Source organism: Apis florea, unplaced genomic scaffold, assembly GCF_048593485.1.
Source record: "Apis florea isolate Af1SG1 unplaced genomic scaffold, ASM4859348v1 contig_3391_pilon, whole genome shotgun sequence".
In the NCBI taxonomy this organism is placed as follows: Eukaryota; Metazoa; Arthropoda; class Insecta; order Hymenoptera; family Apidae; genus Apis; species Apis florea.
Window position 1 is genome coordinate 1,191,479 of NW_028256754.1, and position 21,378 is coordinate 1,212,856.

Sequence of the window (21,378 nt, forward strand, 5' to 3'; positions counted from 1 at the left end):
ATAAAAATCAAAAATAAAAAATTATTAAATTTCTTTTTGATTATTGATTTATTACAATTTTTTAAATTTTTTTTAAATTTTTTCCTATAAATATTTTTATAAAAGAAATTAAAGTAAACTTTCATTATGTAATAAAGTGATTTATTTAGAATAAATCTTAAATCTTCTTTTGTTAATTTCATATGAAAATTTCGAAAATATAATTTTTTGTTTCTATTCTGCTCAAATATTTTAATTTTTTTTTTATCATATTTAATTATTTAAATATTAACAGAAATTGACTGCATTAAAATATTCGATAAAAAATATTTTAACTTTCAAAATTTGACATTGAAATATATAAAACAGGATAAAACATTAATAGATTAAAATTTTTAAAATAGATATACGATTAAAAAAATTAATCATCGAAAAATTAATTTAATTTATTGATCATTAAATTAATCGTAAATTGATTTGATTAAAATTATAATTAAAATTGATATTTGACATTTAAAATTATTTTTATAATTTTTATAAAATTTTTGAAATAAGTAGTCCATAATAAAAATGAATAAATTTTATCTCATTGCATCGTGCTCTAATATTATTTGACAAATGCTTTACATAGGTTTTATCGTCTTCCGATATTTTAATCGACTCTTAGCCGCGAGCGACATCAAAAATAAGACGAAAACGTTTGAACAAATTTCATATAGAATAGTAATTATCTCTGAAAAAAGAATTTCAACAGTTGTTATTCAATCATCCAATTGATGTTTAAATTTTTAATTCAATCGCAATGAATAATTAAAGATAGATATTTATTGATTAATCGTAATTAATAATTAAAAATTTAATCGTTAATTGCGATTTATAATTAATTAAGGCAATAATTAATCTTTTAAATTTTTACTTGATTCTATTTTGAGAAAAAAGTTATTTTAAGTTTTTTTAAAATTTTATTTATATTTTTTTTCGGGATATACAATTTTTACAAAATCGAAAAGAAAATTATTAAAAAATAATCAAAAACAATATATTGTAATACCAGATTAATAATGATTTGCTATTATTTATAATATATATAAAAATATCTCTAATGAAAATAAATAAGATATATTAAATTAAAACATAATATATGTAAGGAAGAAAATTAATGCATTACATATAATGCATATCATCTAATGCATAAGATATTATATTTTATTATTGTCTTTAAAAAATTAATTTTAACAATTTAAATATAATGTCAATATGTAGATTGTTTTTTTCTATTTTATGTCAAGTTAGAAATTAATATCTACGAATTTAGAAATTAAATATCGAAGAAAAAATATGATGAAATAATTTTAAAAATCACAAAAACATAAAAATCAATATTTTATTAGTACAGAAATGAATGAAAAGATTTTATTATTTTATGGCACTACTTTAAAATATTTTAATTAATTTATTATTAATATACCTCTTATATATCAACAAGATTTACTTAATAAAGTAAATCGTAAATCTAATATAGAAGTTTGATTTTGATGTATTTTATTTAATCTTTTATTTATTCATATCCGTTATTAATAATTACTTAAAATTTCAAGTCAATCATATCACCTCTATTTTAAATCTCATGAATAATATTTTTACCTATTACTGTTAAAAAGAAAAATATGATTAAATTTTTTCATATTCCTTTTGAAATTGTATATGTACAAAAAAAAATAAGTAAATATTTAAATGAAAATCAAAAAAATAAAAGAATAAAAAAAATTTCTTTGTTCGTATTATAAAATATTGGTCATTTTAGAATAATCATTTTAGTACAAAATATGAAATATCTATCATAATCAAATTTTGTTGTAATTGATAATTTATATATGTTTTTAAGCGACTAATAAATAAAATATATCAATGAGTTAATCAGTAATACGTTTCAATTAATGTTAAATTAAATATATATATATATATACATTAAATATGGTTGTATAAAGGACGCTCAAATTTTGATGTACATAATACGATCGAAATCCAATAATCCAAGTATAATGCAATATATAATATTAATATAACATAGAAAATTAATATCTTTATAGATAAAATATTTCGAATTCAGTCAATGATATGCATACGTGATGAAAAATACTCAAAATAAATATATATAATAATAACACTGAGTATCATAAATGAAAATCATCAATTGTAATTGAGCACGATAAAGAAGTTACTATTTTAATTTATTGATGCTTTCATTTATTGTGAAATGTTAAATTGCAACATTTATTTGTAAGAACAATAGCAGAAAACAATCGTCTCTCAAAATCCAGAGAAATGGTTCTTCTCCACAATAATATTCAAGCACATTTTGTAACTATTAATTTTATTGAATAGAAATTTTATTTTATTAATAGAATTAATTTTATTGTCTTATTCCTGGATTCTTAAAATATTCTTAAATTTAGCAATTTAAGAGTTATTTATATATATTTTTTTAAAAAATGATGTTATTGTGTTTTTTGTAAAAAAATTAATTCTAGACTTTTACCTAAAAGAAAATATAAATATAAAAAATATTTAATATTATTAGACAAAATATGTAATAAAAAGATATAACAACATTTGTTATAAAAAGAATCTTATATGTCAATTCGATACATATAATTTTTATGTTTTATAAAATTCTTTAGACGATTAATTTATTGCTTTGTAATTAATACAAGTATGCATTCGTTATATTATTTTGTCAGATTGCAGCTAAATATGCTTTGAATAAATAATAAATACATAAAAAAAAATTTTTAAAAATCTTTTCTTCGTTTCTTCTCTATATCGCGAAACAAAATTAACAATAGTAAAATCGAGAATAATACGAAATCGAATACATGAATAAAATCTGAAAAATATGAATATTATGTAAATATTAATTTTTTTATTTTGAATAAAATCATTAACAAAATTAATTATTTATCTTTTCATTTCATTGTTGATGTTTTTAATATTGTGTCAATATGACGAACATGTTAAGTTATGAAAGTAAGAAATGGTTAAAATAATTTAATATAACAAAAAATTTTAAAATATTCAATTATATTAAAATCAATAAATTATTCCCGTTGAGAGCTACAAAGTTTCCAAAATGATATTAATAAATTTCAGAAATCATATATAATAAATACGTTATCTAATTAAAATCATTTTATAAATTATTTATTTACTATTTTTTTTATTTTTTTATCTACAAATATTATATTATATTATTTATTCAAACTTACGTTGAATTGGAACCTAATATAGTGCTTCGACCGTTATTTAGAACAGTGGCTCTACCAGGAGGTTCATCTTCCGTTTGTGACCAACGTTTCTTCCTCAAAGATGGCCGTGATAATTTCCACGAATAACCCCTTTGTATCCTTGGTGGACTGAAACAAAAAATAGTTATACAATTTCAAGTAGAATGAAAGCGACAAGGTTTCATTCAATTTTACGTTTAATATGATTTATTCTAATTTTCTATGTACAAAGTTGACTTTGTATGTAAAATATATGCATGTACATACCTTGAACTAGATGATTCTCTCGTTGCTGGATTAATAACAGCGGTAACAAGGCTTATTCGTCGAGGAAATTGTCCGGCAATGAGATTTTTAGTTGGTATTTTGTTTGAAACGTCTGGTAGCTTTAGCAAGCCGGAAGGAATACTACACTGACTCTAAAAAATAAAATTTCATAGGCAATGGATTAAAATTTGTATATTTTTAAAAACAAAATAGAGAATAAGAATAAATTATGAATATTTATTTAATATTAAAAAAATATAGATGTCGCCTTTTTTAAAAATTCTCTTTTTGAAAAATTATCTATGTAATTTAAGTATCTTAATATTCATATAATTCAATTAAAATTAAAATTTAAAAAATTGCAAAATAAATAACATCGATATTGTTAGACATAGAGAATACAATTTAAGCATATAGCATCAAAAAACATTATTTATTTATATTATATAATATCTTTAAAATAATATCTTTAAAATAAATGTGTATGTAAAAGTAAACATGTATAAGATATTAGATCATGTGGTACTTTATTTATTTTTTATGCAAAGATATTTTTAAGATAGTAATAATTTTTTGAAAATAAGAAGTTTTTTTATATTTTGGTTAAGAATTAAAATAAATTATTCCATAGAATAACCGTATGGTATAACAAATATAAAAGAATCTAAATTATTTTATCAAAAAGATAAAGTGAATTTTTAGTTTAAAAAATTGAAATATGTTCAATTTTTTATAAATAATTTTTTTATTTAACATCAAACAAAAAATACAAAAAAAAAATAACTTTATAGATTTATTTCTCAAAATAATTTTTCCACATCAAAAAACATGTGGTTTCGACAAGTATCATTTATAATACATTAAATTCTGATTTATTATAAAATTTAAAAAATAAATGCAAAATTATTTTATGTCATTCTATATAAAGAATATTAAAGGCAAATCAAATAATTTCATCAGAATATTCGATATTATTATTATCATAATTATAAGTTAATTAATATCTAAAATCATTTTAAATAATTTTGATATATTTTTGTTTAAGACAATTATTTTTGAAAAGATAAAAGTGATTAAATATTTATGTATATATAATATAAAATATTCGATCAAAAATATAAGTATTTATAATATATTTTTGTCTTTTTTCACAGTAATTTTTGAATCGCAATTTACGGAATATCAATCATATATACACAGATATACACATAATAAAAAATATAAGTTAACCAACTCGATAAATTCTCGATGTTTTAAATTGTTATAACTTTGTAAGAAAAAAAAAATTAGACAAGAAATGAACTAATTTTAAAGTGAAATTTTTTGAATTCGTTTTTTTTCAAAGATGTTTCTATATCATGTAGCAAATAAAAAAGTGAAGATACTTTTTTCTGAAAAATTTGAAAAATTCAATCTGCTGTAGAAACACTGAAAAATTATTTTCGTGATTGAATCCACAATAGACTATTGTAGAGAGAAGATTGAAATCTTTTCTTTACTGTAATCTAAAATTTGTTATAGGATTTTTTTTCAATTTTATTAAAAGTTATTAAACTTTGAATATTATAATTATAGTTTAAAAAACATTAAATTTTTCTTATTTAATTTTTCTATTTTAATTTATTTAAATTTTTTTCCAGTTAAATATATATTCAAAGTATTCAATAATTCAAGAAAAAAAAATTGTAGAAGTTTGAGAATGTAAACGAAAGATTTCATCTTCAATTCTAATGTAAATTCAATCACGAAACACATTTTTCAATGTTTTTTAGAATCGATTAAATTTTTCATATTTTTGAAAAGAAAAATGTTTTTATGTTATCTATTTACTATATGATATAAAAATATCTTTAAAAAAACGAACTTAGGATGTGAAAGTAAAAGTTTTATGCTTTAAAATTAATAGTTTGATTGTTGTGAAATTTGTTTTTTTACGAAGTTATTAGTAGTTTGAAATATCGATTGATTGATTTATGTTCTTTACTGTATGTCGTTTATAAAAGTTTCAAACGATAATTCTCGTGAGATTCAGAATCATAATTTTATTTTATTATTCTTGCTTAATCTCGATCAACGGTTTTCTTCGAATCGATTAAATTAATGAAATATGAAAACAAATAATAGCATTCGCATAACAATTACATGAATCATTCGTAATAAATTGACAAGTTTATAATACTATGAATAAACAGATAATACTATGAAATCTCCAAATCCTGATAAAATTAAAAATCCGGATAAATATTAAATATAAAATTAATTTTTTCAATAAGAATTAACAAAAAAAAAATATAATCGATTCTTGTTCTCGATTTTAGAGGTTCAAATATCTAAATGAAATTTTAAGTAGAAATTTAATTTTTATTGAAAAGTCATAATAATAGAAAATAAATTATGCAAAAGAAGAAATTTCTAGAGGTAAGAAATATTGAATTTTTGGACGAATATCGAAGCATTTTTTTGTCGAAGAAAAAAATATGACGAATATAAAGATTTCACTGTACTATGAAATTAGATACTGCATCAGATGAATATCTTATAGTCGAACGCGTACATTGAATATAAATGGAGATTCATTTATTCATTTCACATCAATTGCCATGTAAAAGAATGATCAAATACGTGAATCGCATATGTGAATCCTGCATGAAAGAAAATTTAATGTGCTTTCAATACAACTTTCGTAAGTACTCGATCGCTCTTTAAAATTATAGATCTTTTTCTTAGATGTCTATTGCTTCTTTCTATATCAACCAATTTCGATGAAATTTTATATATATAGCTGACAAAATCTATAATTTTAATTTTTGAAAAAATTTTTTTTACACATTATCTAATAAATTAATTCTTCTAAATTTTCAAAAAAAAATTAAGTTACTTGTCAATTCAACTTTAGAATAAGTTATAATAATATATAATGTATATAATATATAATAATATATAATATAATATATATAATAATATATAATAATATATAATATATAATAATAAAATAATTTTAGAAAAGTTATTCTATTTTAAATGATGATCGAATATATTAGAGATCGACAACAATATATTATTAATAAATCATTTATACTTTTTTTATATTAATGATATTATTTCTAATAATTAATTTATGAAGTTTAATTATTACATGGTTTTATTATTTTTTTCTTTAACTCAATGATATTATTTTGAAACTTATTTCTGTATTTATATAATTTTATACCATTAAATTATGCAATCTCAAATAAATCTTAAACAAAATTTATTTAAATAAATTTCTCCAAGTATATAAAAAAAAATAAGAATAATCACAGAAGTTTTTATAAATAATTGTTCATTGTTGTTTTGAAGTGTAAATAAAATATTCACAAATAAAATAATATCGAATCTTTAAATTTAATATATTCAATTCTGAAAAAATTGCCATTTATAATCAAAAAGAGATTGTATCCAATTTTAAAATAAATTATTCTATTTTAAAAAGCGATCAAATACGTTTTCAATGATTGTATTAAAATATCAAAATATTAATGATAAAAAAACTGATACGAATTAAATACTAAAATTATTTAAAAAATATATACGTACTCCTGAACGATCGATAGATTCGATTGACAATGCCGCAGTAGGATAAACAGCTCGACAGTTTAAATCTCTGTAACCGACGTCGAGGGTAGTGTTCGGTGAGTCTTGAGGAGTGGCCGCTGTATGGGTAATTATCGGTGGTTGACCAGCAGCACCCATCATTTTATTCTCCTTTTGAATATTACACTTAGGCTCGTCCATTTGATGCTTCCATACGGTATTCTGCTTTTCCTTGCTGTTGTTGTCTTTGTATTTGCGCAACTCTTCTGCACTCTGCCAGGAATTCTTTCGATCCTAAATTTAAATATTTGCTTGCTTGGGGTAAATTGCAAGTTTTCTCGTATTTATATGCATAAATTTTGTTTATTCCACGAAATAATGGAATAAGAAAGGATTCAGAAATTTAATAATTAATATGTAATATATGTGTTGTAATACTTCAATAGATAAAAAATTATGTTTTTTGTTAAATTAATTTGTTAATTAATTTTTGAAATTAAAAATAATTTTTTAAAGATAACTTGTTATTTATATACAATTTATAATAATCTATTTAATGAATCATCTATTTCTTTTACGTTTTATACACATATTATGTGTATAAATGTAATACATATATATTACATTTTACACATATTATTTTTGTATAATTTTCACACATTCTAATACTTGATTAGAATATTTTACTTGTATGACATTTTAAATTTTACGCAAATAATTTTCAAAGCTTTATGTACTTTACTTTATGTATTTTATATAACAGATTTTATAATATATAATAGATAAATAAATTTTAATATAATATATATCGATAAAATAAATTTTTATTTTATATTTTATATTTTCATAAAATTCTGTTTTAAAAAATTTAATTTTTCCAGTTATTTTTCACAGTGGTATTCATCTTTAATAATATAATTTGACATAATAATATATGAAAATATGTTAAAAATATAATAAATTAATTTTAACATTTTGTTTCTTCTTTTTATTTCTTTTTCATGCTAGAATGTAAGCTTTTAAGGTATATATGTATATATATATTGTAAACATTTAACATATCATTAATATAATATTAATCATTTATATTATAGATAAGTAATAATAAATTTTTTCAATATATCAATATATATTAAATATATAACATTGGATTATTTTAAATATTTGATTTCTATTTAATTTATATCTTTTTATCTGTTTAAATTTTAACAAAAGTTTTCTTAAATGAATTATTAATATAAATTATACTAAAAAAATTTAAAGATATTAAACATATAAAAATAGAACTTTTGTAATCGCAAAAAAAAATAATTCATTACTATTATTCATTAATTATAATTCATTGCAGTATAATTTCTTCTGAAATGAACAAATTATTTGCTTTATCCGGAAAAAAAAAATTCTGACGAAATTCATTGTGCTCTATTTATAAGCGTATACCCATCATCTTTCTATTAATTATGAATGACGTTATCTAACTTAATAAGCAATTATTAGGTTGTATATGAAATGTCTCTAAGGAATTTGAAGCTGTCAAACTAATACTGATACTATCCATTAAATTTTGATTCATCAAAATTGAAAGGCTCAAAGAATATAAAATAATATAAATATAAGTAAAACGAAATTTTAATATGAGAAAACTTTAAATAATGATAAGTTTTAAGCTAGAAAAATTTATATGCTTTTAGATATCATATTATCATTATAATAATTATAATTACTCCTTATAATAATTACTATTTTATATTCATTTGTAAAATTTGAATTTTTATATGCAATTAATAGAATAAAAGATAAATTATTATTTCATTCTTTCTTTATTTTATAAATATTGAATTAAAAACACAAAAAAAGAAACGAAAGGCAATTTTCATAAAAAATAAATAGAATAAAGAATTATGTCTTTAAAACGAATTATTACTATTTAAGATTATTATAGTTATAATAATAATTTAAAAAATTTTAATTTTAATTGTAAGGATGATGTTTATAAATTTGTTAATAATAATTAAATGTTTAAAAGATTCTAATTATATTTAAATCTTATTTGCTTTTCTTGAAAACTTTAAAAGTATAATAGTTGTACAATACATCATTACAATCATCAATATATAACAGAATCTTCTATATATATATTTATTTTTATTTATATTTCTTTATTATTTTTCTTATATTTATTTATTTACTTATTTTTATATTCATTTCTTTCTTTTCTTTTTTTTTTAGAAAAAATATATTATATTCGTTTTTTAATTTTTTAATGAATTCTTCAATTATCGTTAATTATACTAAAGAAATAATTGTAATAAATAAATGTTAGCAAGATTGAAAAATGTTAACAAATAATTTTTAAAGTTAACAAAATAAAAAAAATTAAACTTAAAATATCATAAATAAAATATATGAATTTAAATTCAAAAAAAGTATAACAAAAAATTACAACATAACATTTGAAAAAGATTAAAATCATTTAACATTTATTCGTATCAAGATTGGCGATTTTATATCAGAAAATAAATCGATAAAAAAATGCCATAAACAATAATATTTCAAGAAATATTACTGAAACTATTTCACGACAAGCAAGAAGATAAATGACGTTTCGAATAAAAGTAAGATATTATTCGTCACTTGGTTTAAATAGGAAAAATAAGAAATAGATGGAAAAATGGATTTTTTTTCGCATGAAGATATACAAAAACTTAAATAAATAATGACGGCTATTAAAGTTGTGTCAGAATCATTTTCAAAAATGTCACTTGTGATAAAAAATAAATCTTTAATAAAAAATTATTTTGTCTGTTGTTAAATATTAATTTAACATTTTTATTTTAAAATAAATAATGAATAATAGATTTAATTCAAAATTTAATTTAAATTTAAGAAATTTATATCTAATTCACATTACTCTGTTTTTATTAAATAACAGAATATATTTTAGCAATATATTTTATGAAGAAATTTTATTTTTATAATTTATTTTAGTGATAGAAAAGGAATAAAATATTATATTATAAAATATATTTTTTTAATATTATTAAAAAAAATAATTTTAAACAATTTATAGAACAAATAATAATTACATAATAAATATATTTATATATAAATATTTTTATATAAATATATTTATTATATAATAAATATAATAAATTAATATTTATAAACATATAACAAAATAAATTAGATTATACAAAGTAATAAATAAGTAAATAATAATTTGATTTATCTTTTCTTAGATGTTTTTTACTGTTAGATTTTAAACAAAAATATACTTCATATATCTTAATTTGATTAATGATATCGCTGTCCACTGATCGATAAATAAACCTCCTTTGATAGATTGCTTTACTCCCTTCTTCAAACAAATTGCTTCTTGCATAAAATGTTTCGCAAATATAGGTATAACTTGAAGTGGTCGATAAAGCTTTTAGAAAGATGCAAGAAACACGTGATAAACTTCTCTACAAATTGTGTTTCATATTTGTGTATTCAGTTTTTTTTAACTTATAACTCAATTATTGTTGCATGATTTTTCAAAAAAATACATACATGATAAGATATAAAATTTGATATAAAATTTCAATATGTTTTCTTCATATTAAAATCAAAAAAGATATATTTTTGAATCAATTTCATTAAACATTTATCCCGTAAGTTATGTGAAATAATGTAATATAATGTAATATATGTTCTATTTAAGAAATTTAGACTATTCATCTTTTTTCTTTTTGAAATGATAAAAAAAAATATCTCATCAAAAATTCCATTAAATAGAGAATTATAACTATTTGTTGTTATTTATAATTAAACTATGGATTTTTATGTATTTGGATATTTATGCAAAAATTCAAAAAATGCACATGATATGTAAAATATGTAAAAATTTATAATATTCAAAATATAATACGCATTATTATGTTTAAAAAAATAAAACAAATTTCCATTTAAGCTCCATTTCTTTAATCATGTAAAAAATTATTCATAACAATTCCTTAATTCTATATCCATTATAATCTATTTATAATAATTGGTGAAAATGCAATATACATATATATATATATATACACACACACATAGTGCGTTATATGTAAAAAAACTGTATATACATTTAAAATGTTTAGAGATAAATAAAAATATTAATGAAATCAAATGATATTGAATAATGAATAACTAGATATAATTTTATATACTATTATGCATTAGTACATCTTAAAAATGCAATTTTATTATACTTTTTTAAAATAGAATTTTATAATTTTTATTATTTGATCTAATTTTTTAATTTCCAAAATTATTCAAAAATTATTATTGAAAATTTTTTAAACTTTTTATTCATATTGCATTATCACATTATAATAATAATAGTATAATATACATGTTATAATATCATTTATTAACATTTTTTTTTATTTATATTATTAATAATCAATTTACTTTCTTACCTGGGTATAGGTATCGCTATCAGTAATCGAATGAGATCTTGAAATTCTCGAAGAACCATCGTCACTGCCTATTCCTGCTTCTTTCGCAGCAAGCCTAGCCATTTCTCTTTGTTCTCGTTCTCTTCTTTCATTTCTCTATAAAAATAAATCAATGTTTTTTAATTTGTTGCATTTGATTAAAAGAATTATGTATAAAGTTTTGTTTATATTAAACATTAATCTATTACTATATTTCTTATATAATTTTTATTATATAATTTTTTGATTGATGTACTACTGTATTAATTATTATTGCATTATGAATATTAGATACTTCTATACTTTTTTTGTTTTTTGATAAATTTTACGTTGACTCAATTAAACATTATTTGTTTTGTAAATAGAAAATATTGAAAAAGAATGTTTAATTATATATATATTTTATTATTGATTATTAGTCAATAATCAAAGATCAAAACATAATAGAATTTATACAATTTACTGGAAGTTATTATATTTATATAAAATTGCAATATTAAATTAAAAAGTAATTACAGTTTACTAAGAATCAAAAGAAATTTTAACTTTACATTTCAAATTAAACTAAAGATAATAATTAAACATAGATAATAATTAAGATTTAATTATTTAATTTTTTGAAAAAAAATTTAAAAAGAAAAATAAAAAAGATATTTTTATGAAAACTATATTTTATACAAATTAAATTTTATATTAATTATGTTTGTAATGTTTTGTAAGTTTATGAAATTAAATTTCATATACAAAATATATAAAAATATTATTGTTTTTGCAATTAATTTAATATTTTTTCATATCTATTTTTATTCAATAATATTCAATAAATTAAGAGAATTATAATAACAGTTTAATATTTTTTCATATCTATTTTTATTCAATAATATTCAATAAATTAAGAGAATTATAATAACAGTTTCAATAAAAAATTATATTAGAAATAATAAATTAGTAATCATTAACTAATACATAAATTAAAAGATCAAAGATAAAAACTTTTTCTTTTAAATGGAGCAAATTTTTTCTATCTATTTCATTTTGCAATATAAAAGATTTCATATAACAGAATTTATGATACTACTAGAACCTTCAAAGACCTACATATTTATTCGAACATTCTATCACCAAGAAGATTTTATATAGCAAAATTTAAAATACAGTAAAATCTCCAATATCCGAACACTTACTCGATCGAAGATTTTATATAGCGCAGTAAAATATAATAGAAAAAATGTATTCAGAGATCTAATATTCGAACGTTTTGATACTCTAATATTAAATTAACAAATGATTTTGTTATTCAAATAATATGTTATCTAAATTTTTTTCCCATCATTTAGATTCTAAATTTTATTGTTCAAAATAAATATTCAATTATTCTAGGTTTTTTAAATAATAATTTATTAATAATGTTGGTATTAGATTAGTTAAATATAGTTTTTGATAATATGAAGTTTAAAGTTGTGTAGATTTATTTAAAGTGAATTTATTTAATTACAATAAAAATTTTTACATACATGTAATTTTTTTGTTTGGTAACATTAAAACTGTTTAATTCATTATTTTAAAATATGATATTTCCTATAAACTTTTTAGAAATATTAAGCATCATTTTTATTAATTACTTATATTTTTTTAAAAAAAAGTTAGAGATTTTAAAAATTAATAAAGTTTTTATAGTTTATTGTTGATTAAGAACAAAATAAGAATAAAAATTTTTATTCATTTATAATAATAATATAATTCTCATAATTTACTATTTATATAAAAAGAAAAATAATAATTTAAAAATATTACTAAAACATAAATGTTTAACATGTTTATATATTTAAAATCGTTATTAAAATTTAACAATAAATAATCTTTATTTTCGAAAAAATAACATATTATATATATAAATATATACATATACATGTATGTATAATATTTATTAATATTTATTTATGTTCTTTAAAACTTTCAGAAATTGTTATTTATATCTTGAATATTGAAAAAATCTTGAATATTAATATTTTAATTTATTCAATGTATACGTAAATATATACATGTATATGTAATATATAAATAATATACATTTTATATGTATATATATATGTGTATATAAGGAGGATACAGAAATCAGCAACTAAAAAATCAATTCATTGAATTCATTAAATTTCAATTAGAAAAATCACTTACTTCAGTAAATTAATTTGTCAATTGAAAGTTTAAACAATGAAAAAATTATGAAATATCTTTTCGAATAACAAATAATTTAGAAATAGAACATTCTATAGAAGAAAGTGCATCTTACCTATTTCAATGACCTTGATATATTTTAGAATCAAGGCCTCTAAGTGCAAGTCGTATCCTAAGGGAATGCACGTTCCAGCATTTAGTATGTCATTCGATTCTTGATGAAACTATTTGTACTGTGCTTGTAAAGTGTCAAAATATCTTCCCTTAAGATTTATATCTCTTTGTTTGAAAATATCAAAATATCAAAATCATTAAAATCGAAGAAATGTATCAATTTCAATTCTTGAAATAATTTCAATCATTCAGTCATTCATATATATATGATCGAATGACTAGTAACTATTATTGATTTTAAATTTTCTGGTTTTAGATAAGAATAATTTAACAATTGAAAGTTATTTTTATTTTTATTCATTCATTAAAGAATAAAAAAATTATAGGAAATTATAGGAATTATTGCTATAAGCCAAATCTTTTCTTTGCGAAATAGAAAAAAATAAAGAAAGTAAATGATTTTAATTTAATTAATTGTCAGACTAAGCTAAAACTCAATAATTCTAAACTTTAAATTCTAAAAAGGTTATATATACATATATGATACCAAAAATAAGAAAACATAGCTTAACTGAAATTTAAAGATTTCTGAATAAGCAAGTTTTTCTTTATGAAAATTTTAATTTTGGCTTTATTAACGAATTATTAACAAAAAAAATATTGATTTATGTTCTTATAGAGCGCATATAATTATCAAATCTTCATAATAACGTTGAATATTATTAGTTTATTTAGCCAAACTCAAATAAATAAGTTCAAGTAACATATATCGAAACAAATGCATTAAATATTTATTGTATTATATCGAATTATATTTCACAATGAATATTTTTACATTTAAAACATAAAATAATTTCTGATAATTAAATTAATTATGTATTATATTAAATATATATTAAATTAATATTTAATTATATTAATTAAATAATTTAATTATTTAAGTTAATTAATTAAATAGTAATAAAAATATAACAAAATTCTACATCAGCATTAACAAATTAAATAAAATTAAAAAAAAATTAAATAAAATATTCTAAAATATAATTATTTGATAAACAAATAATTCTTTCAATAATGAATTAATAATAATATTATATTGTTTATGTTATTAATTTTATTTTATATTATGAAATAGACATTATTATTACATTCCTAATTTTTATTGTTAAAATTTTATTATTTTATTTTATTATTAATTACTATTAATAATAAATAATTTTATTATTTATATTATTTTATCATTATTTAAATTTCTTAATTAATTATTAAATCTAATCTAAATTTTATTTTTATTAAATATATATATATAATATATACAGTATATTCTAATATATAATGATATATAAAAATTTTTAATATTAATATTCATAAAGATTTATTTATGAAAATTTTGATACTTATCTCTCATGAGAGTGATAGATGTCAAAATATATTGTACATATATTTTACAACTATATTGAAAATCAGAATTCACTAATTAATTATATGTATAATAAAAACTACTCAAAATTTTGACAATAATATTATTAAATTTGGTGATATATATTTCTTTCTATTAATAATATAGAATTGCATGATTTTTTTTAGCTTCCAGATTCAATACTATAAAAGATATTTTCTAAATTAATTTTCGAAGGCTTCGAAATTTTGAATCGTTTTTTTTTATATGTTTTTAAATATTTTTATTATAATATCTTTTTTTCTTAACCATATATTAAAAATTTATTAATATTTTATATATTAATTTATATATTTATATATTTATAAATTTATATATTTTGAATATTTATAATAAATGAGTAAATTAAAAATATTTGTGAAATGATAAATTTTTTCGATTTATTTCTAGACTAAATTTTTTCATCTAAAATTATTTTAGCAAGAAACACTATTTGATAAAAATCAAAATTATATCAAATAATAAATAACTGAAAAAAAATTTATAAAAATAATAAAAATCATAATTTTTAAGTAATTTGCAGCATTTCAAACAATTTGTTGATCAAATTTTATATATCATTATAAAAAATAATTTTTATAATTTTTAAAAAATCAAATCAAGTTTTCGTTATTAAAAAACCTCATCCTATCGTAATTATTAAATTCACAAAGATATATAAAAGACATTTACTATTAATTATCTAATGAATTAATATTAAATCAATAACTATTCATTTTCTCCAAAAATAATTTGTATTATTCAACACAGAATAGAATAAAAATATTTAAAATTAACAACTGAACTACCAAATGCATGAATGAAATAATCATACCTCCGAAGAGAATCCCTCGACAAGAATGGCGACCAGCAGATTGAATAGGACGTAATTTCCAAAGGTCATCAATGCGACGAAATAAAGAGCTGCCCAATGAGACGTCTTCTGCATTCCATTGAACAATACGACGTTCCAATCTTCCTGCGTCAAGATCTATACGAAACGGAAAAGGAAAAATTCTTCATATAAAAAAACATAAATATCATTCGTTACAATTCGAACGATAGCCAAAAAATAGTCTAAATTCACGACAAACAAAATATAAAATTAGAAATCTATCGAATTTTACGAAACTAATTATTAATCGATCGTTCGTGTCATTTACTTGGAAGAACTAGCCTTAAGTCACTTGATCCGCTAGTTCTACATTCCGGAAATTGAGAGAATAGAAAAAAAAAAAAAAGAAAAGAGATGAAAGAGAAGTACAATATATAATACCGATTAATTATTTAGCATCGGTATTCTCATTTCTATGGATTATAAATTATACTTGCACCCACTTAATCGCGAATTTCTCTCTGTTTTCAACGCGTTATAATAAAGATTTCGTTTTAGAAACGAAACGGTTTACTCGACTGGATTTAGTTAGATCTTTCTCAACCGCGATATATGTATAATATAATCATATATAGGCAACAAGCATAACAATATGATGCAGTTATTCATTAAAAAAAAAAAAGAGCAAGATAATAATACTGGCGACAGCGTAAACGTAAATCCGTATAATCGATTAACTTCCATGTCGACAACGAACCGTGTTAATCGCCACGACAAACAAATCGTTATTCCACTTCCTCTATCCAATCACGAAAATTAGTGCAAGGCTCGGATCGAAAGAATGGAAAGAGATGGAAAGAGGAAAAAAAGAGAAAAAAAAAATTAGTAAAAAACGTGACGGAAAGAGAGAAACTCGTCGATACATTGCTAATCTGGTACGACGCTTTTTGTTGACTTTCGAAGTACGGATCGCGTACTACGGTGGCTGGGTCAAAAGTGACCCATACACATTTAAATTTAAACTTACGTAATTTTCGTTATTTAATTAATCGATCGTTAAATCGATTGGGACAAAAATGACCCAGCCAGTTAAATTGCTAAAATCAAATCGTGTGTAAAGGAAAAGAAAGAATGAGAGAGAAAGAGAGAGAGAAAGAGAGAGAGAGAGAGAGAGAGAGGGAGGGTGAAAAGAAAGAGAGAGAGAAAGACAGAGGGAGGGAGAAAAGAGAGAGAAAGAGAGAGAGAGAGAGGGAGAAAGAAGAAGAAACAAAACAAGAAGGAAAAAATTTAGAATACGTCTATATATGCATATATTTCGATCGTATGATATCAAGAAAATGAATTGGAACGCGATGGAGCGAAAAAGCGAAAGAAAACTATACACAATATTATGTAACACGTACATGTATGTATATAGATATGGATAAATATAGATTATAGATACAGAGTTACAGATATAGATGCAGATAATAGATATAGATATAGATAGACATCGATATAGACATATAGATATAGATATTAGGCAAACCAATAGACAGAGATAGGCATAGATACAGATAGATTATAGATATAGATATAGACATAGATATAGAAATAGATATAGATAGATATATAGATAGATATACAGTCACCCACAAAATTTTCTTTGCATTTTATAGAAACGCAATTTTTGTTCAAATAAATTTCATTTCAAAGTTTATTTATCAAGAAAATCAAGAGCTATATTACTACTATTATTATGAATTTACTAAAAAATGGTTGATACGTATTGATATTCATAAGTTAATATTAAATGAGATATTATGTTTTTAAATATATAACAAAATTTATATATACACATATGTGATCACTATATCTTAATATAAATCACTTAAAAAGCAAATTTTAATAACAAAATATACATTCCAATAATAAGTCTCACAGAGTTGATCAATTTAGTATATTTCATATTTGAATCATACTTGAATTTATCATTGAAAAATTAAACATCTAATTACATCAAATGTAATTCTTTTATAAAGTATGCATTTTCATGGGTAACTATAGATATAGCTATAAATAAGTATACGTATAGATATAGATATAGATATAGATATAGATATAGATATAGATATAGATACAGATACAGATACAGATATAGATAAAGATTAGATATAGAAGTATCATATGCTTGTAAATACTTAGCATATACAGTAGTAGTGTATATTTTCGGTGTAAGAGAGAGGGGAACAGTGGTACCTGAAAAACCGTGACAAGTGCCCAGACGATGTCGTTGAAATGTTTGCGATCACAGCGACACAATGGGTGCCGTGAGACCACCTCGGCACAGGTGCAGGGCCGACTCCGGTCCGCCCACATGCAAAACTTACCCCCGAACAGGTACATCCCTAGGATGCTGCAACCGAGACAATCCGCTGGCCTAAAGTATCACCACGATGAACGATGAACGAGGAGGAAATGAGGAATTAGGATATATCGAAGCTGCTCACCGTGAAACGTCTCCATTCTGTCCCTCGTTTCTCTTCATTTCATTTTGATTTTTCTTTTTCTTTTTCTTTTTTTATTTTTAACAATTCTGTGCGTAGCTCAATGAGATTAATTTTTTTTAAAAATTCTATTATTAAATACTACTAAAATTACTATTATTTCGATTCGACCTATTCGTTATTGTATATACATATATACAATATATAAGGTGATTCTCCAACAGTCTAATCTAAATTGTTGAAAAATATTTTTTATATGAAAGTACAAAAGTAGTAACTTAAATTTACATAATTGTAACTTAAATTTCTTAATTGCAAAATTTGATCTTGCTACTGGAAAAAATTGTAAATAAGATATTTTTCATTATAATAAATACATATGCATAATAAATCAATAAGTGCAAATAATAAACATTAAATATATTTGTTTTTTAATTACTAACTTCTAAACCTATCTATCTATCCCAATTTTTTAATTAGTACTTACCTAAAATTGGAAAAAATAGTAAGCGCTATATATTATAATAAGAATTAGAAATATTATTTTCACTTATTGATAAAAATCTATATTTATATCAATTATAACTTAATAATATTTTATGTTAAAAATCGTTTAAAAAATATCTCTTGCAGAATTTATTGTTTACATTTTTTAATAGTATTTCAAATTTTACACGTTAAAATTAAAAAAAACTCAATGTGAGCAAAAAAATAATCATAAATAACTATTCTGTACCCTATTCCATCACTCACTTTTGTTTAAAATATAACAAGTTTTCATATAACAAGCAGTTTACAAGCAATTTAGCTGGCAATGTTAACAAGAATCACCCTATAGATAAAACTGGTCCATGAGACCATGAAAATGCGAACATTGTTGAATTTGTATGGTATCGATCTTCTTTTCTGGCGCAGGTTGTAGAAAACGGTCGGCGATTCGAATGTAAAGCTATGGTAAAAATACGTATCCGGGTTACGTAATCCCTTAAGCGGTGCTTTGGATGTCGGTTCGAATATGGCCGTGAATATTTTAAGCGGTAATTTCCAGCCGGAATTGCGGCCGCCGTTTCCCGGTGCGTTAGTTAGCGCATTGTTCATCGTCACGAAAATTACCTCCGAGCCGAATAGAGATTGAAATTGAAATCGTATTTAAGGAAATTCTCAATTATGATTCGTGGACAGATTTATCGAAACTCCAAGAATAAGTATTTACTTGAATCATTTATCCGATGACTGAGCTTTAAATTGTTTCTACGCAAAATGAACAGTGTAGCATGGAAACTGTTAATGTTGACTTTAGTGCAAACTGGTTCGAACGAGTATCGTATGATTCAAACAGAATTATACGTACAGGGTGTCTCAAATAAAGCATTATAATGTAAAAAATTTTGTTTCCGTAAGTTTCTGGGATAGTTATGTATTTTTTATTTCTTAATTGAAATATATTTAATTTTTTCGTATAATGTGAGTTTAATTTTATGAATATATTTTTCTTAAAAGATTTTTGAGAAATTTTCTCTTTGTTTCAATTTATTAATTCTATTTTATCTTTTTATTATTCATTTTATTTTATTCTATTTATTATATATGTCATTTATCACATATGTGATAATGTAAGAGGATATATTAAGTTATAAATTGGCGATGTCGCCTATTGGACAAAAAATGCAATAGAATTCTCTCTCGTCATAACTTTTGACATGTTCCCTATCACCAAAAAATTACATATCCTATACATTTCAGAATTTTAATCAATAATAAGTAATCGTAGTTTTTTGAGAGAATTAAATAGAAATAAATATGATAAAGGTTTAATCTTACAATATTTAGAAACTAAAAATAAATGATTATAAATTCTTATATAATATCAATAATACATAATATTTGAGCTTTTTCTTCTTTTTAATTGATGGATTATATATAGTTTTTTTATAACAATGTAATTGTAAATAAATTATTGAAATAAATATAGTTAAATAATATTATTCTAATAAAATAAAATTTCATTTAAATAAAATTTCATATATAGATCATCAATCGATATTTCCAGAATTCCATAAAATAGTTCATCATAAAATAGTTTATCTCATAAATAATATTATTTCTCTATTAATAAAAATATGAATTAACAATTTTTAGCATTAGATTTACTATCATTTTCATTAAATTTATCAAATTCAATTATTGACTTAATTAAATATCTTTTTTTTTTTTTTAAGACTGAATTTCTTTTTAATAGCATAAGAAACATTTAAAATAAAATTTAAATGGTTTTGAAGATTTATTTCAATTTATTTTCTTCAAATTTTTCAAGAATATTTATTTTTCTATCTAAATTTTGATTTTAAAATACATACAGTTACTCACAGTTAGAAAACAATCCTACGATTGAAAGAAGAAACTTTATACTATATATAAATGTTCAAAATAACGTTCAAGAATGATAATATATTTTTAAAAATGAGCAATCATGATTAGTATGTTCTTGTAATTATTTATTATATAAGTAATAGCAGAATAATAGCAAATTCTGATTATACTATTCATTGTGTCTTTTGAAGTGGAAAGTTGCTATTGCATCTTGTATACTGCAATCCAATGCCTTTGAATTTCGCGGGCTTGTAAATCCCTGTTAAGCTTGTTCACAGCGATAAATCGAGGACGCTGACTTATACAAAATTAATTACATAAACCTAGTTGAAACTATAACTATATAATGACTATGTAAATGACTGATTGTTAACATCCTCATACAATATTAGAA

General features: G+C 20.6%; 1 protein-coding gene across 8 annotated transcripts in view; it reads right to left on the reverse strand.

The window, feature by feature from the left end:
* The window catches only part of Ca-alpha1T (Ca[2+]-channel protein alpha[[1]] subunit T), a 190,110-nt gene that overhangs the window by 21,675 nt on the left and 147,057 nt on the right, over nt 1–21,378 (reverse strand). For 6 of the 8 annotated variants that reach the window (XM_086912427.1, XM_086912429.1, XM_086912428.1 and 3 more), the window contains 6 exons: nt 18,367–18,523; nt 16,129–16,284; nt 11,549–11,683; nt 7,107–7,397; nt 3,531–3,682; nt 3,246–3,392 (listed from right to left, as the gene is read on the reverse strand). In XM_086912427.1, the coding sequence (XP_086768553.1) occupies nt 3,246–3,392; nt 3,531–3,682; nt 7,107–7,397; nt 11,549–11,683; nt 16,129–16,284; nt 18,367–18,523 (1,038 nt within the window). The remainder of the gene's footprint in view (nt 1–3,245; nt 3,393–3,530; nt 3,683–7,106; nt 7,398–11,548; nt 11,684–16,128; nt 16,285–18,366; nt 18,524–21,378) is intronic. The other 2 variants (XM_086912433.1, XM_086912431.1) reach the window with 1 other exon arrangement.